General features: G+C 39.9%; 1 protein-coding gene across 1 annotated transcript; it reads right to left on the bottom strand.

Moving 5' to 3' along the window:
• Positions 1-4,081: 4,081 nt before the first annotated feature.
• SLC25A17 (solute carrier family 25 member 17) lies at positions 4,082-19,974 on the bottom strand. The gene is made up of 9 exons (XM_054273038.1): positions 19,842-19,974; positions 16,104-16,164; positions 15,059-15,125; positions 12,575-12,726; positions 11,449-11,565; positions 10,594-10,739; positions 8,660-8,755; positions 5,147-5,229; positions 4,082-4,686 (listed from the first exon to the last, which is right to left on the bottom strand). The coding sequence occupies exons 1-9, from the start codon at positions 19,893-19,895 to the stop codon at positions 4,539-4,541; spliced, it is 924 nt and encodes a 307-aa protein (XP_054129013.1). The 5' UTR covers positions 19,896-19,974; the 3' UTR covers positions 4,082-4,538.
• Positions 19,975-26,335: the final 6,361 nt, after the last annotated feature.

The raw sequence follows: 26,335 nt of genomic DNA, 5'->3' as shown, positions 1-26,335 counted from the left end.
CAGTAACTGGAGGATAAATTTCCCCAACTGCAGAGGACAGAAATAAATCCATCTTCGCACAAGCTTCTGCCCCTTACCTTAAAGTGGCTGTGCTGTGCACCAGGCTGCTCTGACAAATGAACTACATTGCTACAGACAGCAGAAAAAAAATGTTGTCAGCCAAATAGAAAGGTGATCTCTTTTTAGTTATCATTTTCTAGAAAGTTCTGGAGTCCATTTCTTTTAAACACAAAACAAAGGAAGAATCAAGAAGTTAAAATATGCCAGTTCATAAAAGCTCTTTTGCTGTTGCTCATTGAATCCTAAAGCTATGCTCTTTTATCTAGTGCTATCAAAACCTGTAAGCTATGAATATTATGTAAGCTATAGATGATGTTACACACTAGTAAAGTTTTACACTAGGTCAGCACCAACAGCCCTGTACAGACCATGCAGTCATGCAAAGATGGACCTGGCCCCTTCTCTGTACTAGGAAAACTTGCTTTGAAGAGGGCTCTTTAGTCCACATAGACCATCAAACCATGCCCTAAAACCTCTCTGTTTCTGCTGTGAAGAGGCAGAGAGAGGTTTATAATGCCCACAAAGTACCCTTGGCAGACACAGAATTCAGCTTTTTAGATTAGGTGAATAAACAATTACACATAAAAACAACTGCTTTAATACTCATGTTCCTCATTATGTCATCCTCATTCTTCTTTGCTTTAAATCATATTGATAAAAAAAGAAAAAAAAAGACACAGACCCCAACAATAGGCATAAACACTATGGGCCTCCTATATAGCTCCCTCTCACCCACAGCCCTGTGCTGTATTGCCCCATGCTCACCAGCTAAGAAATGTTTTTGACATGTGGTGTAAAAATAACTCCACTGATGGCAAGGAATACCTTTTTCAACAGATGCCTGTGCAAGGAATATCCCTTGAAAGCTCACCTGTTTTTTCCTTTGAATGGATGGTGTTTACCTGTCTTAGTTACAAAAGTCCAGCAAGGAGCAGGGTCAGCATAGCCCCTTTTTCCTTCCTCAGCAGGTGAGCAGTAAGACATGTAAAGAAGGATTAATCTGGACAAGAAGCTTTGCAGTGCAGCGAGCTCTATTCCTTTTGTTTAGACTGGAGATAAATCCTGTTTTTCCTCCCCCAAAGGGTATGCACCAGCTTTCAGGTTTTAATAACTTTCTTCAGTGCAGCCAGAAAATCATTTGTTGGAGAGACTCTTCCAGCAAAGTACAGCCAGCTTTGGCAGCAGGCACTCAGCGATTCAACATTACGTAAGACAAAAAGAATACGTTATACCCTATCAGTTGCCATCCTCCTGAGGCTTCGTGAATAGCATTTTTATTATATGATACATTGAGATATATATACACACACACAAAAGATATATATACATACACACAAATAACATTAGTGAATAAGCCAAAATGTGTTAAATACTGCCCTACCATACAGGCAACCTGTAATTGCAAGAAACGTGCTTTGGAATACAAATTGGAGCAGAATTCCTGAAGCCACTTGCTTTGCAATCTCTAAGATGCCAGAGGGGCTTCCTACCTTCATTCAAAGTGTGGGGTGGGAAAGAGAAAGAAGAGCACAGGATTAAATTTAAATCTCCTAAAGTGAGCCAAGGACAGAATTACCCATGACAGAACTCAGCTAAGACAGACGATCCTCTCTGCTGCTCTCCTTTGTAATCATCGTTCCTTTCTCTCGTCTCTGAAAAATAGCATTAAAAATATAGGGAGAAGATCTGTTTTTCATCTGAAGATGAAAATATTTTCTGTTAAATTCTCTAGAAATGAATTGACACAATTTTTCGATGGAACACAGTTACTAGTGCTGCAGAGCAGAAGTGCAGAGCACCGGCAGCCAAGGCTGTCACTGCAGGTGCCCAGAGTGCTTCTGCCACGCCACCTCATACTCTGCCTCCATGTTCCATCTCCAGCTTCCACTGCCACAGCCACATCCATTGGGAGCCACCTGTGTCTAAAGGAACACTTGAGGGTTTTGTGCTGTTTGATGGCAACTATGTCAACTATTGCCAACTATTTTTCTCTAGCAAAATGACAAATCCATAGAGCCAGATTAGCTGGATTATGTCTTTACACCACCCCCTATATAAACTGTTATTTGCTTATGAGAGAGACAGCAGGAAATGGCAATTTATGTAAAAGTATTTTAAAACAGAATAGAATTATTTTATTTAGTTTCCATTTCTGGACAGTATGTATCCACCAAGGATGAATTACACCTCCAGTACCAAGATTAAAAATAGTCTCTCATAGTTTGCTTGATAAATTATGGATTTTTTTAATGTCAAAAATACTGACCAACGCTGAAATAGTTTTAGGCAGTCTAACAGAAATGTCATCATCTGTTCAAACTACATCTGAGAAAACTTAGGTAGAGGTACCAGCTGCAACATGAACATTTGCCTGTCAATTGAATAAATGACTTAACAATTCCTCAACCATCTGCATTTTGGCTCAGTCACGCAAGGTTAAATTGTTTTTCAGTTATTTCAGTTTAATGTCTGAATCAATACCGGATAATGCAGAAGCAAAAAAGTTTTAAATGCCAACAGGTCAACCATTAAAAGACCTGAGATGCTCCCAGCTTCAGTAACTTTCACTTTCATTCCTTTATGAAACTGTTTCACTATAATTGGTCAGCAGAGCCAAGTAGAGAGATTAGGGCAGAATGTCTGTTCCAGGCTTAATGGTCTGTCCAGGTAACACAGACACAGCCAAGACCAGCACACTTTCACACAGGGCTTCTGTATTCTGCTTTTTTGCAAAAAGGAAATACTTTATCCCTTTGAATCCACACTGGCAGGTAGACAAGTATTTTTTGGCTAGTAAATGCTAGCAAGCATTTAGTTTCTTCTTCCAGGTAGAGCAACCAGAAAAATACCTCTACAGGAATTGCTCCCGCATGCCACAGAGCAGAAAGGTTCAAGGTGCTGAACTCCAGCTCCTGGCAGATTTCAGCCAGACTGGCATGAGAACCACTCTGCTTCCCCACAATAATTCTGACAGCAGGAATTCCAAGGTGAGGTAGCTTATCAAGAGCCATACTACCAATTCCAAATTCCTGATTAAAAACACCCAAATGACAGCAGACTACCTTTCCACATGGCGCCTCATTTCAGTAAAAAAAAGTATTTTCACTGAAATTTTCGGAATTGTGATTCATTCTTTTCCAGTGGTGAAGTCTCCAGTCTTTCACTTTCATCCTTTAACAAAGTATAATCACAGCTCATTGCACTTTTTTATTCTTACTTGTCTATGTAAATCCTACTTGGACCGAAAGTCAACCAGCATTGAATTAAGGGTATTCTTCTTGTATAGATACTCTCAATACTCTTAAAAGAAGGCACTTGTTCAAAAGACATTATCTGCAGAATTATTTTACTATTTCATTTTTAAAATGGACTCAATTCAGACTCCAGAAACAGGTGCCATTTTGCAATACTGAATCCTGCAGCATTCAAGTCTTCTCCCCCTTCTAGACATTCTTGGTGTTAAAACTGCCATGAAATTTTTCAATACTTAAAATAGAAAACTATTCTTCAGAACAATCCTACTGCCAACTTAACAACTGACAGAGCACAATTCAATTTGGATTTTAGAGTCTAGGAATACTGACCAAAACTATGCAAAAAGAACATACACATGTTAGAACATACACATTTTAGGCTTTATGGTCTGAAAATATCAGTGGAAAAATAAACAAAGCACATTTTTGAGCAGGCATAGCACTTCTGAAGCAGTGCCCCCTGTCTGCATAAGAACATGGTGTGAATTCACATATTCTTACAAAGAATAGGGTCATAAAACTTCATGTATTTGTATAGCAAGCCCATTTTCTTGAGGCAGCTTGAGGGACTCAGCTTGAAAAAGCAAGAGGTTATCTTCCTCCCATCTAGCCAGTATCTGCATTCAAGAAGACAGATTGTACACTCACTTCTAATATCCATTCCAGCAGTTCAGAGACCTCATCACCAGGTATTTGGGGCAACAGCAGATCCTGTGCCACAAACATACTTGCAGGTAAAAGAAAACCATGCCAAAAATGTTACTCTGTATGAATTATTTTAATGAACCAAATATGAAGTGACAAACACAGGTCAAGGAAAATAACACAAAACCAGCCCCACCAGCTGCTGAAAGAAGATAAAGATCCAAGAATAGTTGAGGACAATTTGAGGGCAAAGAAGAAAGTATAGTGAGAGATAGTCATTCTTGCCAAGAATATCAACCAAATTACCAAATCACATAATAGTTTAAATTTCAGGTCAAGTGCTTAAATAAGGTCTCTGGTTTTCTCTTAACATGGTGAGTACACAGAACAATAGGGAATGGGCTATCCCTGAATTTGTGGCAACAGGTCCTATGGGCATATTCCAGATTTCTCCAAATACTGGAGATAAAGGTGGCTAAAAAGAGAAGCAGAGAAAGTGAGGACCCTTTGTTTACCCAGCCAGGTCTCAGAAATGGAATGTGTTTTCTAGACCCCAGAATCTTTGGCATAGGCTCCTCCTCAATGTCTGCGCGAGTGCTTTAATCCCATGACTGTGAAGGTGGCTGCAGTCAGTTTCTCATACACCAGAAACATTAGAGCAGCAGTAAGGACTGTCTGCAGGAGCTTTGCTTCAAGGCCTTTGTAGAGTCCCACTAACCCAAAACGCCTAAGGAGGAGAAAAAATACAAACAAGAACAAGCATGAACAGCTTTCTGTAAGTAAATCAGTACACTGCAGAGAAGAATCAAGATTACAAGTTGATGACCAACTGTAGGAATCTTAAACCCATTCTTGACCTTAAGCCAGTTATATTTAGTAATATCTTAAAGAAAAAATTCTGCAGAAACTTAAGGTCCTTTGTGCAAGAAACCTGCATCTTTTCAAGTTGAGAGGTGAAATGAATTAGCATCCATATGTATCCTTGATGTCACTTACTGTACAGACATTTAGGAGAATCTGGGTTTGTGCGCCTACTCTACAATATATTACAAAAACCAGGTTGACTCAAATGTCAAGTTTCAGGGAGGCAAAAGGAAACAAAATCGAGATCCAGCAAGGTTTTCACAATATTAGTAATAGTCAAATCTTCTCTATTATGGTAAGAGAAATAAAATGGGAAAGCTCACCTCACTCTCTGTTGAAGAAGGTAAAGAACATTTCTAAGACTGCCCAGTGTTCGGTTCTCTGGGTTCAGCCTGTGACGTCCAAACTGAAAAAAAGGAAGAGTATTTTGCTGTACTACTTCCCCACTGTGCTTGGCAGAGAAGATCATACATGCATGAAATCTGGAGAGCCTACCCTAAACCTCTTTAAACATTTTCCACATTACATAACTACCAGCAGAGAACAGAGGCCAAAGCTCACACTGCAAACATTAAAACTGTACATACTACTGTAATTTGGTTTGGTTTTAAAATGGATTCTAACAAATATTTCCTCTCTTTCAGTTGCTCTGGAGGAAGCAGTTTTCAAGATCTCAAAAGTATAATTTGCAGAGTCTTAGTAGGGTTATGACACTCAAAGCAAGTTCTTTCTGTCTTTCTCAGCTTTTACTTCACAAAAATACAGACCCTCACACACCTGCAAGTCATTACTACATTGAGACTGCACAGTAAAACACACAATTTATCTGCCCAGCAATGGTCCTGGAGCACTTATGTGTGAGCTGCTGTGGAAGAATTCAAAATTGTTTCATCTACCTACCTGGCCTAAATAATATTTTTTTTTTACTCACTACACTTGCTTATGCCCAAGCTGGTTTTCAGTAGGCATGACTGCTGCTGCTGTAGAGTTAAACTAGTAATTTCAGCAAGTCCTTTTCAAGCATTCATTGATACTTTTATCTGATACAGGTTGACAGTATTGCCAGCAAGCTGTAACTATGAATTATTAATATACAAGAGTTGGTACACTTGTTATTTGTAGCAGCACAGCCTAATAGCTTTTGAAGACTGTATTAAGCTTCTGTGCTAGAGAAGAATGGTGAACTTGAGTAACTGCATGTTGGATGAGCTTTTCCCCAGAACATGTTGAGGCAACTGCTATTTCTTATGTGTAAGAAATTACCATTGACAGCAGGTAAAGTATTCCAGCTGATTAAGGCAGCTCAGAAATTTTAAGAGAATGCTAGGATGATAGAGGCTTTACTATGTGTTTTAATAACTTGGGAGGAAACAGCAGCAACAGAATGCTAGTGGAAATCACTAGACAGCAGAAAGCCAGATTACACACAGACTTTCACACCACCATTAGGTGCCTCATTCTCCTCTTTTCTCCGCCACTGGACAATTTTTGTACTACAAAGGGCATTAAGAGAGAAGAAAATAATTAATTTTTCACTAGAATGTTAACACTTCAGTATTTACTGCAGAAGACTTCCCAAAAGGATTAGCATTCTCTATGACAGAGAAAAAGACAGAGGCAAATTTAATTTATCTGCTCTTTACTGAGACATAGGCCAAATAACAGTTTCACTGCATAATGAGGAACACCAGTGTCACATAGTTTTAATGACTGAGAGAAGTAAAAAATGGCAAAGCTGCTACCACTGTCAATTACACATTATATGACAGTAAGAAGAGAACTGTGCCAAAGAGTTGAAAGCAAAGGTGTAAAGACTTTACTACAAAGATCTCTAATAAGTTTTAAAAAAGAGTGAGTTTCTAAAGGTTTAAGGTTAAAAAGGAAAAAAAATGTTCTGTACTAGTTTGATGAGAGAACCTAGTTACGATGTGTAAGTTTATATGAATTATATGGAGCTTATATTAGTTTGTGTGCAAATCTACTAAAATTATTTTTAAAAAACACCTGCAACTTTTTTTTCCTGTAGAATATTAGTTCTGAAAATACTAAACCTTTACTCATAACCTTTATTAACATCACTTAGTGTGAGTAACAAAAACTTCATCAACTAGAACAATGCCAACTTTAGATTAGAAAACACATCACAAAATATAGCAAGTCTGAACTGGACAGCACAGATGTCACAGACACACATTTTTGCTGTCCTCAACAGATGTGTTCAGGGCTCCTGTCTATTCTTTCATAGAGCAAAGAGACAGAAGTCACCCCTAGTGACGGCAGAACTGCAGACAGGGTCCTTGTGCTCCCCATCATCACAGGGAGAGGATGGACTGGCACTGGATTTTTTTCTTCTTCTTTTTACACTGTCATTAAGAGTCAGAAGAATTTTATTCAAAAAGCTAAATGGAGACAGAAAAAAGATGAAGCCTCAAGACTGTAACCACTTCTGTAGGAACCATGGAAAGGAATGAGGGCTGAAGCTGTTCTGTGGCTAAAACAGAGCACTCCAACTTTCCTTCCAGTTCTCCTTCACATCAGGAGCAAACAGGAGCATCACAAATTAAAAACAGACTGATGTTGCAACTTATCCAAACAGAGTTATTTTTATTTAAATGTTTTTCTGTATCTGCCATTCCAGTAACAGAAGTCTGGGTTGTTAGTTTAGCTACTACTGAGATGTGTCCAGGCTGTTAAAACAGGATAAGGCATTGAAAGCTGATCAAAAATTATGAAAACTTCAGAAAAGATGACTGCTGATAAAAATTACACAGTAAGTATATCCAAATCCTCTTGCTTTGAAATATAGCATCCTAACTACTTTTTCACAGGTCACCAAAAATTAAGATACATTTATTATACTCTAATTAGAGAGTTAAAAATTATTACAAAACTTGCTTGAAAATTACTTTTTCCAGATGAACAATTAACATGAAAATTCCCTTATTAGAGAGGTCTGAAAAGTGATACTCTTAGCATGGAAGGCTTGTTTTCAGTAATTCAACTCATTCTCCAAATTTGTCCAAGTTTTAGAACATATACAATGGCTTTACTCTAGAGGCAAGTTAAGGCTCCTCCTTACTTAGGAAAATATATTTCATGTGGAAACACTTATTAATATTTAACTGCTACAGAGTTTAAGACACACAAATTTAAGTACAATATGCTTACACTTGGCCAGGTCTCCTTCCCTTCTACTCCCCAGTTTTGTCTTGTGTCAATATTACAACAATATTGGTATACTCTGAATGCAGCAGCATTATCCAGCCTATGTACAAATTGCAAGTCAGAATAAATGCAAGTGTTTCCATTACCTCTACAATTAGCCTACATGGCCAGGCAAATGGCTAAAGGTATTATTTATGAGGGAGCTCAGCTTCCTCTGATGAATCACATTCTGGGCACTGACAAGGTCAGACCATCATCTGAACAACAAAACCTATGAATAGAACTTTTTTTTTTTAAATTACCATAGGTGATCTGGAAACAGACTGGTTTTAGAAGATTTAATTTTAACTTCCCACTTGACACACTTTCCATTTATATTCCAATAAGTAAATGTACATTTTTGCAGTGCCTAAAAGCAGTACAATGCATCAGCCTCTCTGGGACACTGTACCAATACAATACACTGGCAATCCCACCAGCAACTTGAAACAAATGTGCACCAGTATATCAAGCTCTGTCAAAGCTAAAGAGGAAAGCCATTCTAATCAATGATCTGCATTGGGAAAAATGCCTCCCAAAACAATGGGTCCATTAACACAAATAAAAACAAGGCTTGCATGATACAGACCAAGTCAGAGGCAGAGCTGCCATGAAATGAAATGATTACTTACCCGCAGAATTGACTGTACTGTCTGCAGAGGATAAGTGAGGGTGGTGGCAACTGCTTTGGCTATTGCACCAATGACAAAAGCATCCAAAGATGTGAGCTGTTCAATAGATAAAGAACAAATTTACTGCACATAGTACCAAAATAGGCAATTACCCATTTGTATTTGGATTTGGATTCTGTACTGCTACCAGATTATCTAAGGATCTTTGGCATAAAGATTTCATGAAATCTCAGGGTCTTCTCATTTTAAAGAGTTGGTTATGGTTCAACTAACTTACTTTACCACCTTTTAACTTTATTTGTAAATTCCACCTGGTTTTGCATTTCTCAATATAACTAGATTACTGTTGCTATAAGGCCATACAATTAGACCCCTTCAAAGCACCAAGAGTAGACAAAAGATAAGGAAGTATCATTTAAACATACCATCAATCAATAAGCATCTCAGTTTTTGCAACAGTGAAACCAAAAAGTCGTACAGTGCTTGTGAAAATGTGACAGCGAAAGATTCCTTGAACATCACTCTGTATTCCTGAGACATAACCACTACACTCCCAGGCAGAATTTTAGTCTTGATGCCATAGGCTAAAAATCTCATCCCCTTTTAGTTAAGAACCCCTGCTGAAGCCCACGCTCACTTCCAAAGCTAACACTGCTCCAGGATGTACCAAATACATTGTTACAGCCTATGCTGATTACAGTGCATCTCAGTCTAACAGTGAGAATTAATCACTGAACATAAGTAGATGCCCATATCAAAACAAGCTCAAAATATATTCTAAAATATATTGATTGCAATCAAAAATACACTTACACAGGCACATTTTTAAAAAGGTCAACCTGCTATATTTAGGACAGCCAGGAAACAACCAAATAGGAAGAAAAATGTTTTTCAACATAAAAATTACCATTCTGAGCTGAAAAAAATTTATATCCCCTCTTCACTGATTATGGACAAAGAAATGTCCTAATTTAAGGTGGAACAAAGTAATTTAAAAGAAACACAAGAAATAAATACATAAATATGTTATTAGTCAACAAGAAAATAACAATGCAGATGGAAGCTAAGCTCATAATTCAAAAATGTGTATAATGTAATGGAGTAGATCCATCAGGTACAAATAGGCTGCTACAGCTGCAGTATTAACTAAAGACAGTAAAAAACCCAAGCCTCATTGATGATGTAAAAATAATCTCACCATGTCTTGGGGGAAAAACAAGATGGCTTGGTAACATACTGGTATAACCTAACATTCTAAAATCACTAATTAACAGCAAAGCATCTTAAAGATATATTATGACATTATCTGAAAATGTAATACAAATGCTTTCCAGTTTACTGGAACATAAAAGGAACATGAGTTCAGCTGAGATTCTATATCCGATATAGACAAGGAAAAAGAAGAGCAATATAAAGAAGGGACAGAAAAATGATTGTACTTCTATTTAGAAAAATCAGGAAGGAATGGTTGCAATGCTACATTTAATTCTAGTGTCCATCCCTAGAAAAATTACATTGAAAATGTAATTTTTTTTGAGGTCTTCAAGAAAAAAAAGTAATTATTTACTGCAAAAAGTGTTAAAAGCAGACTTCAAAACAGTGAGTATGTAAATACTTATAAAAGATACATTAGAATTGAAATCTCTACTTTTAATCAAGACCTGTGAATGTATGCAAGGAAATGTGGAGAAGAGGTTCAGTTCTATTTTACAGATAGAAGAATTAATTACAGGAATCTCTTCCCTAGGGACATGAAAGATTCCCATATAATTTCATTATGCTGAACCCTTTTTAGACAAACTAATTCAAAAAAACACTTGAAAATACTAGAACCAAAACCAAACCCATTATTCTGAATTTGTTCAAATGATGCATATCAAAAATCCTGTCTTGTAACAGAGCACCTTCATCACCTGGCCTCAAAACATACTCACTTGCAGCTGCTTTTTCAAAAGCTTTCGTTTAAAGCCTTCATAAAACATAAACTGTATGGCAGGATTGAAGACCAGCAGCAAGGAGGGGAAAGTACCATTCCACAGAGCTAAGACTCCTTCATCTCGGACTATTTGATGAAAGGCATCTGAGACAAAAGGTGAGGAAAAAAATTATTAATATTTTGAGTACAAAACTCTGAATATAAAAGATATGAGAAGTTACTCTTAAAGCCTAATATTCCAAGTGTATAAAAATCCACTGCAGTCCTTTATGCAAGCATTTTTAACTAAACTTTCATTTTAATCCAGAAGTTAAGAGAAAGGTAGTGACAAAGGAGGTTCTTGTTTGCACCACCATTAACATACAAAAAACTAATCATCTGCTCAGGCAGCCCCCTCTATTCTTTTACAAGAGTGGAATCCACATTAAGGTCTTCCAAACCTTCTTCAAAATAACAGTAATGTTATTTGGTTGGTTGGTTTTAAAAGAAGGACAGCCTGAACATGTGACTGATTAAGAGATTAAGGTGAGTGCAGTTTAATTTTCAGACTGTCTGTCCAAACTCAGACTCCCAGCTACCACTTCATGGAGCTCACTACTGCTCCATTATCTGTATAATAACATATCTGCCCCTGCAAAAGGTCTTTTAGTTACAGGAGTGCACCCTGCAAACTCTTAATTACCATCACAAATAGCCAAGTCCGGTTTCCTGTAAAACTCAATGACTGCAAAGTGACAGAGCAGCACAGAGATTACAGGGTGAAATCGTTCACGATGAACAGAAGTCTTCAAAGTCCTTGATACATTTCACTTCATGAACTTCTCTTTGGTTGAGGACAACAACAGGTGCTTACCTATTATGCCTCTGTAATTGGTTGGTACAATGTCTTCATTTCTGAATTTTGCTCCCTGCAGCTTCAGGCGTGTGTTCACTACCCAGAGAGGGGTGGTCAGCAGTACATTCACTACTCCTAATGCAAAACACAGCACAAAGAAAATCAGCAAAGAATATTTCAAATCTTTTTTTATCCCCTTTTCCTCCCCTGATTCACATGCTACTGAAATTTCTGATAGGAAGAGGGAATAAAACCAACACAACATATGGGAAAAGTAAATGGTAATTCGTACGCTAATTCCTGTAGCCTTTGTTCCAAATGATATGGAATTTTACCACAGACATAGAGCCAGCTTAAGAATTTCCTTCCTTACTTCCAGCAGCTATTCAGACAGCCATTACACTGAAAGTATAAGAAACTATCAACTCCCCCCCAACCCCCAGAAAGACCCCAAACCCAGGGGTCTTTTTTACAGGTTGTTTTTTTTTTTTAAATCAGCTTGATTCTATGCATTTGCATGAGCAATAGTCCCTGAAGAATATCACTGGCAAACACAAAGCCCACAGTGGTAACTTTTCACACTGAGTGTGCTAGAAAAGTCACAAATGTTATCACCCCTTCAAAGAAGGCCCTGCAGCATCCACATAAGAGGATAGAATAAAAGAGCATTTGGTCCCACTGGACCTGTATATATCTAGGAACTTCCTGTCACTTTCAGGTCACAACCCAAAACCAAGTCTGAAAACTGACACCCAAATTCTCACATTAAAATTTCTTACTGTAGTTGAAATTAATTCAGAATTGGCATATATCTTTTCCTCTGGAAAAAACCCAACTATCACCTCTCCCTTTTCTTCAGCATCCTAGTGCTGAAGCTTAGATACCTGGTAAGCACCACATCAGACACAAATATCATGCTAAGCCACAAGAGCACTGCTTTGTGCCAGAATTCACAACAGGAATGGTTTATGCAATTCCTTAGGAGGCAGGGATGACACAGAGGAGCAATCAAAAAGAAGCAGGTCTGCATACAGTGGGAGGGGTGAGCACTCAGAGTGGCCTCCAAAGGACTTCATCAAGAAAATCATTAGATAGAATATACCAAAAATACATTTTTGACAAAACGGAGACTTTAAAGTATTACCTGCAACAACCCCAAGAACCAAGTCTTTTCCAGTGGTTGAATGCTGACCTTTGACCCAGAGGGCTTTAAGACTATTAAATGTATAAAAATAAACAAAATTGGAGCAGCAAAGGCTGGAGATAACAGGAAACCATCCTCGATATGGTGCCAACCTAATGGAGAGCAAAAAGTCACAGTAAGAATCAGTGAAGTATTTATGTGGCTGATCTGGCTGATTTTATGTGTTGGTGGAGGATCCCAGAGATACAATGCTGTGTACTACAGGAAGTACTACCTAGATATGTCTTTATCAGCAATGGTAAAAAACCATACTTAACTCCTGAGTAAGGAAAAAAAGTATCTGGAGTCTCACATAAAATTTAAAAATTGAAGACTAGTTACTGAAATCCATATACTCCTCCTAGGAGAGTTTGGCAAAGGATGCAACCTGGGGACAGAAGATACACAGGTGGGAAGAATTTCTAACAAATGCCTTACTGTAAAATCTAGGGCAAATCAGTCAGGTAAGTAAGAAAAAGACTACCTAGTTAAATTTAACTAGATTAATCACAGACAAAAAACTGAATTATCATCTAAACCTGTCTTGATTTAGTAATGATTTCGCAACATCTGCCTAACAAAGCTCTCTTCTCTAACAGGCCTGATGATCCTGAAAAACAGGGACACTTCAACAGCTGTCCTACATTCCCAACATGGTTGACAACACATCTAAAAAAGATATGGATACACAACTTCACTGGAGTTGCACAGAACAGGTAGAGAGCTGGTATCATTTTAAAAGCATAAAAAAATCACCCCAACAACAGTAACTATGGAGGCTCTTCAGAATTCATTAACTATTGGGAGTATGTAGAATTTAAGGATCTCCAATAAGACTGTAAAAGATGCAAGCCTGGTAAACACCACATCTGACTTTGCTTCAAATGTAAGTGCTACTCTTTCATCTCAAATCCATGAGTGCTTCTCCCTCCCACGTAGCTGGGAATACATCTTATTGTTACAACTGCTTCTGAAGTTACAGGTTTAGCTAACCAGACAGTTACAAATTAACTGACTATGCAGTTATTCATAAGACAAATTACAACAATTCTTACATTACCCATCTCTTCTGTGCTGGAAAAGAGAGAGAGAAACATCCTCTAGGGTTTATGCCCTCTAACTGAGTGTTAGTTTGGGCTTGATTGATTTATTAGGAATGACTTCTGATGATTTTCAAATGAAACATCTTGTAGTACAAAACATGAAACTAAAACAAACCCCATGAGTTTATTTTAATTACTTAAGTTGTCAGTAGCAGCATCCATGATTCACTGCAAGAAAACTTGGTGTACACTAGTGAACACCTTTCAGATCACTTAGAAAAGGATGGAAGAGCAGGGAAGAAAGCTGTCTGATAAACTTCTGCAGCAAGTCCTTCAGCTCAACCTATTTGCTTTATCTAGATGAGAAAAGCAGTCTCACAAAAGTATGCTAGTGAGACATGACTCTACAAGCTAATGTGAACAAGATGTTTATGATCTCACATCATATTTCAGATTTGTTGCTGTTTGGACTTTTTGTTGTAACTTCAGACACTTCTCTAAATTAGAACCATTGCTTTGTCAGGCCTTCCCAATACCTTTGGAAGAAGCAATGTTCCTCTCTTGCCACAGCTCCTGATTTTTCTCTTTCACAGGCAAAGCAGGATGATCACTTTTGCAGTCTTTCCACCTTGGTTAATTACTTCATTTTTCTTTTTTACTTTTTTCTTTTTTTTTTTAATTGAAGTTTACTTGCCACCCTCATGTGACAGAGGTAATGTGGGAACGTGAACAAGAGAGATCAGCTGGCAGAAAACTCCTCATGCATACATCTGCCCAAGTTCAAAGGTGACACAGCATTATGGGCCAAGTTAAACTTTCATCAGCTTTAATGTCCTGCAAGCACCAGTCTACTTAGGAGTTCCAGGGATTCTGTTAGGGAAATACTTCTAACAAGTACAGGCATAAAACTCAGCTCAGACTATGACAAATACTAAAGCACAGCACATGTGTTGTTTACTTCTACATGCTTAGGAGAAAATAAAAACCTTCCAACTGGGAAACATGTCTGAGCTCACTTGAAAGTGGCTCAGTTATCCAGGAGTTTCATCTTGGTTATTGAGAAATTGACACACCCAAGAATCCAGGCAGACAAAGCTGGTTGATCAGGTATATGAAGGTACATTTGCATTTCTGAGGAGGCACAGCTACCTCACTAATGAAGGCACAGTTACATCACTGAACAGATTAATTGCATAAGGTGCTCAAGAAAGTTAATCCTAGTTAGCTGAAGATGAACACATAAGATTATGCAAGTCATATCACACTTGTGTGGAGACATTTCAATCTGGAATAAAAATCTGTCCACACAGATACAGGCTAATTGTTCCACTTTAAAAGCATATTCAAATTAGTTTTAGAGCTTATCTCCATGAAGACAAACAGAAAATCACTATCTACTCACAGGCCTTCCTCTTTGATTATTTCCAAAAGGACGGCCGGTGTTGTCTTTGACTTCCGTTTCTCATCAACTGGAAAGCAAAACAGTCAAACTTTTAGATTATTCAAAATTTTAGCACTCTTTTTCAAGTCCTTATCCTTGCAATTCTGAATATGCCCTACAAGCACATGTTTCTTCTTCCTCATAAAGGACAGAAATAACCTATTTCTCCTTATTTTCATTTGCTAGGTAAGGCTACTTCCTTTTTTTATTCTTCCTCAGACTGACAGGTTCTGTTGTGCTCCAGGGTATCTCTAATCACCAGTTCCAGTAGCTGCAACATGAACTGAAAGTAGGTTCCCCTTAGGTAGAGGGCTAGAATTGAGCCTGCCTAACTGCTCTCAAAATTATTCCTTGGACATCAGACCAGCACCAGTAGCAGAGCAATCTCCCACAGCTCATCTGCAAACAGCTAAGCCTCAGCAAAGCAGGCTCTTCCTGCACTATTCATTTCTCAACCCATACTTCTGACAACCTGGCTGATAATCTGCCTCCAGTTCTTAACAGAGCTTTAGTCATAGCTCTAAAATGCTTGCTGAGTCTGAGACTTTAGATTACAAGATAGAGTTTCAGAACACAGTTCATATTCCAGATGCATTTCTGTAAACATTACATATTCCTAATCCCAATTTTAACCGTGGATTTTCCCTTTAAATCATCCTCTCAATAATTCTGTTTTTCATTATATTGCCCCTGCATTTCAAAGTGTTCTCAGCAGCCAAAAACAACAACACACAAATATAATCCTATGCAATCTCGCATCTTTGTTTTTGTCTTTGGTCTTAGATAATCATTTAAAAGCCACAGAGCACATAACCTTTTCAGCTAATTAAAATGTTGCCCAACTTTCAACAGGAAGAATTACCTTTACCTGGAAAAACAGTGTTAATGTGACACAAGTAAGACTCCTGTTCATGTAGACCACCCCCACTACAACCTCCCTTACAAGTGCCCAGGCCAAGATGAACAGAAATGCCATTGTACAAAGAAACTAGATTTTGACACTTACCCTGAAGTCTAAGTCTAGCTGTATCCAAAGGAAAAAATACAGTCATTGCAGTCATACTGCCCTGAAAAACAAAACAAACTGGCTGCATAGTGTATCAGTTGCTTATACAGTGCCTGCTAGACTTTCGTAACTCTTCCCTTCTTGCCCCCAAATCAGTCTGCTGAGTAAGTTTAAAACGGGGATAAACTCCACACATAACACGATTTTGTCCCATAGGGTTATTTTTCTCTTGCATTAGACCAAGCTAAAATTAAAATTATTAAAAGCTTTTTGCCAAAAGAGAAAGTTTTTGAAGCCTGAAAGTTGATCTAGTGGCATCAGAAAATAAACATTGAACTTTCTCTACCTCCTATTAGCCTCAAAAAGGCCCTGGCTTGGTGTAAACCTGTTTCCCACACATCAGGTGGCTGCTAAAGCTGTGGAACCTCTTCTGTTAGCAGCCATGCCAACTGTTTAAATGGTGGGAAGGTCTGGGATACAGCAAGTCACTCAATGCTGCTTTTAAACTATAGTGCACAGTGTGACTCGAGCTTTTCTACAGTTGTCTTATGCCATACACTTAAGTGAGCTCTGCCTCTGGAAATACCCCAGCTCCTCAGCAGGCTGCTTGGACCTAGCTCTACAACCAGCAACAGAGGATTCATTTTTCTGGTGATGTTTCCACACTAAAACAATTCTGGGTTGACTTAAATTTCTCCAGTTTTTTTTTAACACTAGGTAGCATATGTTAAGACTTGGCCACAATTACCTGGTTATTTTAACCCATTTAGTTTGGGCTCTTGCCAAAACAGTTCATTCTTCCCATGTACTTGTCCTGTGTTGTATCATTCTCATCTACCGTGTACCCAGCTGGACAGCAAGTGGATTAATGAACCCATCTGACTGAATATTTCTAAAAAATATATCTTAGTTACAAGGTTAGTGCCAGCACAAAAAAAAAAAAAAGTGCTAGAAAGAGCCATAATGCTGTTCCTAATGGGAGCTGCATTACTGCAACTTTGAAGACAGCCTCAGAATGCAGTCACACCTACGCACAGAGCAAGACTGCACAGTCACTACAACCTGCAGCCCTCCCCTGCTTCCACCCTCCCAAAGTGAGATTTATCCTGGATCCCAGGCTCAATGCAAGGCACCATGCAGCACAAACACACACACCTGCACAGAATTAGAAACTGGAAATAAGGAAATAGTCAGGTAGTGTCCCACAGGACACAATGGATGTGTGGCCACAAGACACAGAACAGTCTGTCTGGAAAGGATCTGCAATGATCACTCAGTCCTGCTGCCCCCACCCCACTTCAGGGCTGACCAACAGCTCAAGCACCTTCAGTGCATTTCCCAAATGCCTCAAACACTGCCAGGCATGGGGCACTGACCAACTCTCTCGGCAGCCTGTTCCAGTGCTTGACTGCCAAACTAGGTTAAAACTTGCATGGAACTATAGTTCAAGGGAATGCCATGAGACAACTAAACTGACTTAGCAGATCATTGCACATAAAAAACAACTTGTACCCTCTCCCTTTCTTTTACTAAATTGAGGGAAATAGAAAAGCTAAGTTACTTTTCTCTTGGGTTTACAAAAGGAACGACTCAACTACACAATGAGGAGGCTGCCTGAAGCATCATAGCGAAGAGACAGGATTTCATGGCTAGAAGAAAGAAAAAGAGGGATAAACAGGACCAGTCCTTTCCCCAACAACAAAAGCCCTCAAGAGGGACTCAGATTCCTTGCTAAACTGCACTGAGACCAGCAGGTAAGATGATGCTAGTGAGTGCAGAACAGATGCTGCCATGTGCTACCCTGCACTGCTGGAAGGGCGAGGCCTCACTGTCAGCCTTCCCCCCACGCCTGTCAGCACTGGATCTCGGGGCTTTGCCAAGTCACATTACCACTGAATAATCACAGGGACAGGTACAGGCTGGTCCCTGTAATCCCAGGCTCTTGGTCAACTGTATTTGCACCCCTGCCTCCTCCAATCTGGCGGCATAACTTTCTGGGCACTACACAATGATGCAGACACAGAAACTAATCTGGCTGAAAACTACTTTTTCCACTGAGCTACTTCTTCAGGACATCAGTTCACTGGCCAGTCACAGCACCCAACAAACAACTGTGCAGGAGCCAAGAGGTGGCCAGAATAAATGGCCTGAGGTGCCAAAAAGATGCGTGAGGACCACAGCCTGAAGCTTGGATTTATAAAAAATAGGAACAACAGAAAAATGTGAAACATATAAAAAAGTTTCATTGCTATTTTTCAGCCACCATTTAGCTAATGAAGCAGCCTGACTGCTGTATAATACTCCCATGAAATTCTCACCCCTATAGCTTTGCAACAGGAAGATTATGTTGCTACATGCAGAGTTAAAGAATACTTATGTAATTCAATTAAAGTTCACAGGAAATCAAGCACTGTTTTGTGTTGGTTATTTTTTTACTGTTCACAAAAATATTCCTTCATCTCAAATTTGACTAGGTTGCCTAGAAGGTATATCAGCTTTCAGTATATTAGACTACAAACAAAAGTTATCATGTTGTGGTCTCACATGTGCTCCTGATGCATTAGCTCAACACAGTTCTGAGTCTATGGCTGGATGTATAAGCTTGGTTCACACCACAAACTTTGTTCAGGGGCACAGCCTCACTACAGCAATCTGTATTTGAAGGGAAAAGCTAGGTCTAGAAAGTATCACTGACTTCTGCAGAAGCCAGCAAAAGGAAAATGGGTAGTATTTCAATAATGAGATCATTTGAGAAAGCTCCAGTTTTTGAAAGTGGAAACAAAATCCCCACTGCCTTTGATGTTTAAGTAAGCAGACTTAAAACAATTTAAAGAGCAGACAAAAATCTTGTGTTTATTCATAGTAAAACAAAAACATCCCTTAAAGCCTTGTTTTTCCTTTTAGAATCAGCCTTTATAACAGAAACACTGAATTGTCACGGTTGGAAGGAGCCCCTGGAGATGACCCAGTCTCACCCCCCCATATCAAAGCAGTGTCACCCAGAGCAGGTGACACAGGAATGCATCCAGGTGGGTCCTGAATGTCCCCAGAGAGGGAGACTCCACGACCTCCCTGGGCAGCCTGTTCCAGTGTTTATCGTTCAGTAACATTTAGCAACTTTCATCCTATAGGAGACACGAGGAGTTCTTTCTATCCATCAGTATGCCCAATCCAACATGCTACATGCACTAAAATTCTTAACCTGTTGGAAGCAGAAGGCTGATTTACTTTTTAGAGCTAGCACTCTGAAAAGAAAAATTCAAGGGCTGGGCACACTAGGAAATCTACATAAATTAAATGCGAGTTTTTAATTTACAAGCACCGCATGAAAAATTAAATTCAGTGATGGACAGATACCTCCTCCGGCTGCACTGTGCCCGCTTTACATTTCGATCAGCAGGACAGAGCCGCCTCACCCTCCGCACTCCTGAGCTCGTACGAGGCCGCGGCAGGAGGGCGATGCTCGGTGCAGCTCTGCGATCGCACAGCTGAGGTGCTGCCCCTCTGCCTGAGCTTACCGAAGGGATGCCCAGCTCGGGTGCGCCAACCCGGCTTTCTGAGGGGCAGCTCCCGCTGCCTCAGAGGTGCCTCCGGCTGCTCAGGCCCGGCCTCCAGCCTGGCCAAGCCCCGGCCGGTTCCCCGGCCCGTCCCGGCCGAACAAAGGCTGCGGGCGGCCCGCGGCCCCCGCCAGGCCGGCCCGGCCGCTCCGCCCGCCGCGCCCCCCGCCCGCTCGCTCACCACAGCGCCGGACACGGCGTGCACCAGGCTCTCGTAGGAGGCCACGGACGACATCGCGGCGGCTCTCGGCTGCTGTGGCTGCTGACCAGCCCGGCCCGGCGGCCCCGCGGCCCCGGCCAGCTCTAGGCTGCCGCGCGCCGCCCCCGCGCCCGCCATGGCACCCGCCCTGTCACGTGCGCCCGCGGCCCCGCCCCGCGCCCGCCCCGGCTGGAGGAGCGGCGGGGGAGACCGGGATCGTCCGTTCGTGTGGATTTTCAGGAAAATACAGCATCGGGGCACCCGGGAAACGCGCTCCTGGTCCTTCCTCTGTGACTACAATAGCGCCTTTTCTCTCCACCGGCAGCTTCGCTTCTCTTCGAGAAGAGGCCACCGAGAAGGGACCTCATCAGTGGCTGTCAGCATCTGAAGGGAGGGCGGGGAGAGGAGGGATCCAGGCTCCTCTCCTCTTCTCTTCTCTTCTCTTCTCTTCTCTTCTCTTCTCTTCTCTTCTCTTCTCTTCTCTTCTCTTCTCTTCTCTTCTCTTCTCACAACGGGCAAAAGCTGATGCACGTGAAGTTCCACATGAATATGAGAAAGAATTTCTTTACCATGAAGTCACCACACACTGGAACAGATTTCCCAGACAGGTTGTGGAATCTCCCTCACTGAAGATGTTCAAGAACACTCTGAACACAATCCTGTGCCATATTTAATAGCAATAGTGCCATTATTTACTCTTTTTTTATTTTTAGCAATTACACTTGAGAGTCACAGAACAGTCTGAGTTGAAAAGGACCCAGAAGCACCATCATGTGCTCTGGGATGACCCTGTTCAAACAGGGAGGCTGGACCAGATGACCACTGTGGTTCCTTTTCAACATGACTCCTTTTGTGAGTCTGTGATTCCCTTTCCCAAACATTACCATAAGCATTTAATTACAACGAGGAAGCAATACTAAACTTCACATTCTGATTCTGCTTTTTGCTAACTACAGTCCCTTCTACCTACTTAAAGTCTAGTATCTTCAAAGTATTGCTTTTTAAAGACAAGAGTTTCTTCTTATTCCATGTGGAGCAATCGAGTCTGATGCATTTTCAAACACCTGGAGAAAAGGATCCCCGGGGGGATGTTGTTGCACTCCACACGTTAATGGATGTTGTAGCAAGGTGGGGGTCAGCCTCTTATCCTAGAAAAAAAAGCTACAGGAAAGAGCAGCCTCAGTTCACCAGGAGAGGCTTATACTGGATATTAGGAAGAAATTTTTTAATGAAGGCGTTAGCCAGCACTAGAACAGGCTGTCCAGGGAAGTAGTTGAGTCACTATCCTCAGAGGTATTTACAAGACATGCAGATTTTGCACTTGGGGACATGGTTTAGTGGTGGATGTGGCAGTGCTGGGTTTGTGGTTGGACTCAAACTAAGAGGTCTTTTCCAAGCTAAACAATTCTATTATTCTATTTTGTTTACTCCTTTTCCCAGTCTGCAGGCCCTTGCTCCTCCTTTGCTGCCATGCTGAGAGCCTGCAGCTGAAGCACAGCACAAACAGAACATCTGTGGTAGCTGAGGCTGGAGTGAGAAGTTCCAGCAGGACAGCACTAGACACAGGTAGCTGGCCAAAGCACAGGGGAGCTGTGGCTCACTGCACTTAGGGCACAGAGACAAGGCTATCACACACAGTTTGGGAAAATATCAATCATCCTACAGCCTCCTTTTCAACTTTTATGTAGGAGAGGTTCCCCAAGTACGAAGGAGCTGAGGAAATTAAATGAGTTTGGACATGCCCCAATTCAGAACAGCACTTGGGAGATGATCCCCATGTCTGCTCATATCCTGCTGGGGTTTTTGCCATTCTCATGCCTTATACTGGTTTCCAGATTGCTTCACGGTTTTGTCTGTGTTAATAATCACTACCCTTTTGTTAGTTTCACCTGTACTTTAGAAAAAGACTATAATTAAAGATACCAATGAATTTTAGCTTTGTATCATGTAACTTCTGGGCTCTTTCGTTTCTATTGTTAGAATCATATCTTGTTCTCTCTTTCTGAAAGAAAGAATGACTTCATAACTTTTTCTTCATAATTGCAATTATGAAGTCCTTCAGCCTCAACTCCCCAGCTGCCTCTTGTTTGAACTGCAAGAGCTCCTAGCGCTTACATCTCTGGTAGGAATCACCATACCCTCCATTACTTAAACAAGGACAGGGCTGTTGTAACATTACCCTCTTCCCAAGAGTTTCTATCACACAATTGGGGTAAGATGTTCCTTCATCAGGTGGCTGTTAAGAGACCCCTTCTCTCTACCCTTCTGTGAGGAAAATCCCATTATTTTCTCTGAGGGAGGGCAGGTATAAAGAAGACAGGCTACTCTACCTAAACCAAGTGTTTCAGTTGGAGAAAAATAATTTTCCAGTGAAGTTCTCCAGCACATTCCTATACTCAGACTTCAGATGCTGATACCAGCAACCTAAGAGACCACAATTCTTTTATACAATGTTGATACCACTGATAGACCAAATTTTTTTTTATAATGTAAGATCCCTGTGCTGGATGCACCCCTTCTGACTGAGTGACAGTACTTTGGTTGACCAAAAGGAGACTTGAGTGAAATCATCCCTGCAGTGCAAACCCTGAGAATCATCCTAAGCCTTATCCAGGAACAAAGAGTTCAGGCCTCTCTTATCAGGAGATCAGCACCAGCCTGAGCTGGAACTAGACAGAACTGAAACTGCTACAGCTGCACACCTGCACGTACACCAAAAGGGGCTCTGACTAGGAGTCTGACATTTTAACCTCAAAATAAATGTCTGCAGCCCCCATGAGCCCACTGGGGTCTCCTGTACAGCAGCAGGCTGCTCAGCAATGATGTCCCCTCAGACAGGGATGGCTCTTAAGGTTAATGCTTGAGGCTGAAAGAGCCCCTTACCAAACATCTGAGATCTATAATGAGCAAAGTGACATTTTACATTAATATAAATCTAGCTATAGCTGAATTATTAGATGTACAGTAAGTAGTAGTTTGACTAGAGTGTAAATTATTGTTTAAACAATAATTTAAAATATAGTAAATCACTGTTTAATTACTGTTCAATTATTGCTTAATAACAATTCTATCATCATTCCCTTTTCATTTAGGTGTCAATTAATTATCTTTGACCATCATTTAATCATTAATAAAACGTTTTTCGTTACACCCACATTGATACACTCTTAATAACTCACCTGTGACACACTCCTACGTATAAAAGACTCAGGCCTTAATTTAGAATTAAGGTGTACCCAGGTCACTGGCTATCTCCTGTCATTAAAGCAGGAGCAGCTTTACAAATCCAGGGAACAATTATACAAAAAGTGAGCACACAATCAGGTCCATGAGCTTTTGGGAGGAATGCCTCAAACAGGACACAGACCCCCATCACTGCTGTTCTTTGGGGTTTTGTCCCTCTTGTGTGAAGGGAAGCTTTCACCAAAGAGTCAGTTCGTTCTGCAGACTGAAATTCCATCATAAACATGCACCCAAATAACTCTACCCTATTTCAACTGTATTTAGCAATATTCTTAATACAACACTATGCCTTGTGTATATTGCAAAACAGAGTATTAACAGGTAACACAACAGCTGCAATATTCTAAAAGCAAGTTGCTTTATTGTTGGAACACACAGACCTAGTGAAGCTGTCCCAGAAATACGAGAGCATGCTACAGATTAAGTTAAACTTAATGCCTTGTATTCTACCAAGGGAAAACAAAAGGCAGGTACCTAAAAACCTACATGAAAGGTTTCCTGAAGACATGGCCTTAAGGTCTTCACACAAATGCTTCAAATCCACCAGGTTTCCAGGCAAACACATAACATGCACAAGTGGGGTTTAAGGAGGGACAGGTGGCCCAAACCACCTACCTTTCCTCAAATCTGCCAATTCTACTGGAAAGTCTGGAAGAAGTGAACTAAACTAAGCAACTACAAGTACAAACATATTCTGTGTACATGAACTACAGCTTTGTCATTTCTTGCTTGCGAAATTCTGTAGGTTCCCGTACAGGAAATTAATCAATCTTGAGAAACTTTACTCTTGATGGATTTTCTTTGGCTGACCCAAACTTTGTTTCTGATTCATGACAAGTAATGAGGATACTGTTGGTGACTCCAAAAGGCAAACTTACTGCCTCTGCACTGTGTCCTACCTTTGCAAGTAAAGAATGAACTCTGAACTTAAACTATTTCTACCCTAGTACTCTTCTTATTCTAACATTAAAAAAAAAAATTAAAAAAAATAGAAATACATATCTCCTTTATTGTTGCCCAGAAATTCAATTCATTAGAGAATCCAAACATGTCAAGGCAGAATGACAGATTTTAATTACTACTTTCAAAATTACTTTCTGAATCTGTTGCAAAACTTTCTCTCAGAGAAGGTGGATAAACCGGATCATACTCCCAGTACATCACAGATAAAAGCAACTAGAAATTAACAAATGAGATTGCTTGTGCTGACAATTTGAGTTCATTAAATAGAGCAATTTGATCACACCATCTTGTCAAGATCAGGCTTAGGTATTAAGGCCAAGGTAAAAGAAGCCTCTTCCAAAAGCAAGCACTGTAATCATACACAGATTAAAAAGCCCATGTGTGTTTGAACTCTGCATGAACCAGTTCTGCATGGCTCAGTTCTGACTGAGCCTCTGCAATGAAGCAGAATGTTCCCTATGCACTTCATCTAGGTCCAGGGATATCAGAAAAGTTGAAATTCTTTTTTTTTTTTTAATTGCTTGCATTTGCCACTATTACATTTAATCTCCTATCATGGTACTTGCTCCGCCTAACTAGACCAAATGTCCCTCAGCCACCCTTAGTTTTACATAGACTAAGTAATTGTCAAACACCATTTTTTGTTGCCTTGATGTTGCTTTTTCCCTCAGACACTTGATAAATGTTTAACATCTGTTCTAAATGTACATTTTTCTGTTCTCTTTTTTTTTTTTTTTGTAAAGGCTACTAATTAATTCCAGTTCAGAATCTTGCTTTATCTAGTTTGAAAAGTTTTCACACAAGAGACTAGAGAAAAACTGTGCCAGATAAAAAATGGCTTCTGAAAAACCTTTTCTTTTTCAAGAACTTTTCCTCATTGTAGGATAACACAAAAGAAAGTGTGAGGGCAAATAATCTTATAGAACAGTTGTTTTTTCCTTATACACTCTTAGCAACAAGCCATATTTTAGACCAATTGTTAAAAAATCTGAAATAAGAAAGTACAGGAGGTTTTCTCTTCCAAATAAGAACTAGACACTAGCGGCTAAACATCAGAATGAATTTTCTGTAATGAGAGGCAGTGCAGCTGGCAGCAGCTCAGACATTTCACTCTCAATATAGTACTTTGATATTTTTCCATCTATTTTTGATGATTTCCTATGATGATGATCTTGTACCTTCAGCCCATTTAAAAGCTAATTTTACTGAACACAGATTTAAGCTATGATATTTTTCCTTCTGAAATGTGAAATGCAAATTCAACTCATTTCTAGAACTCTTAACCACCACCGAGACTGTTAGAAAACGAAATGTTTCAATAATAGAATTCAATTTACTATTACCTTTAGACCTCACCTCCTTGTTACTTACTGGACACTTGAGTAATAAGTACCTTGTTTTTCTGAATGCCTTTGCTCCATAAAAATTATGTGTACCATCTGGACTGCTGCAGCTGCTGTACTTCAGGAAGAAACTGTAAGATAAACTGCTAACCTAAACCCTGTAATACTTCACATTTCTTTACATACAGTAGCAACTCACATTCCTTGTAACCTCTGAAATAAATGTTTATACGTTAAAAAAAATCTTGTGCAACAACAAAGGTGCCAAAGTTGTAACCCACTTAACAAAAAGAGATGTTAACACATTCTGCAAATACATTTATTTATTTATTGATAAGATCTCAGGCTTGTCTGAGATCATACATATAGGATACAGCTTTCAAAAGTGTGTTTGTAAGCAGACATATACAGTAGTAACACTTTGTTAGCAAAATTACAAATGAACATCTGGATTTGGTTATTTATCAAGACTCAGATTTACAGGAGAGTCTGAGCTATTTACATTCTCTGGGACCTCAGGACCTCCAGTCAGCAGGGACAAGGAAAGGTTTGTCTTACACAAGTTCCTGTTTGTGAGGGTCACATCAAGTGAGTATGATGTACCCAAGCTTTGATTCACAAAGCGATCAGTGACTTGTTGCCCAGTTGCTTAAATTTATTTTTTTTCTTGCTCCATAGTTCAGCTCTACCAGCAACCACCTGATCTGCTTCATTTATTTGCCACATTAAAACTGTTCCTGCTTCCTCTGTATTTGCATTTTCTTATATCACTACTGACCTCCTATGATTTGTCTTGTGGTACTGAACATGGAGGTGTCTGCATTCAATTGGACACCACCATTTTTTACTCCACCTCAGCTCTTTGGTAATCCAGAATTACTTTCTTACAATGCTGCCCTCACTCCATCATGTGTGAAGCAAGGTTGA

Source organism: Melozone crissalis, unplaced genomic scaffold, assembly GCF_028551555.1.
Source record: "Melozone crissalis strain CALT ecotype California unplaced genomic scaffold, PUWL_Pcris_2 ptg000004l_1, whole genome shotgun sequence".
In the NCBI taxonomy this organism is placed as follows: Eukaryota; Metazoa; Chordata; class Aves; order Passeriformes; family Passerellidae; genus Melozone; species Melozone crissalis.
The sequence above is the reverse complement of the archived record's forward strand: the minus strand, read 5'-3'. Positions and strand labels throughout refer to the sequence as shown.

Coding starts and splice junctions, on each gene's coding strand:
- SLC25A17 (XM_054273038.1), bottom strand. CDS start 19,895: ATGTCGTCCGTGGCCTCCTACGAGAGCCTGGTGCACGCCGTGTCCGGC. Junction 16,165..19,841: donor ACGCCGTGTCCGGCGCTGTG/GTGAGCGAGCGG, acceptor TTTGTTTTTCAG/GGCAGTATGACTGCAATGAC. Junction 8,756..10,593: donor TTTTGAAAAAGCAGCTGCAA/GTGAGTATGTTT, acceptor TCTATTGAACAG/CTCACATCTTTGGATGCTTT.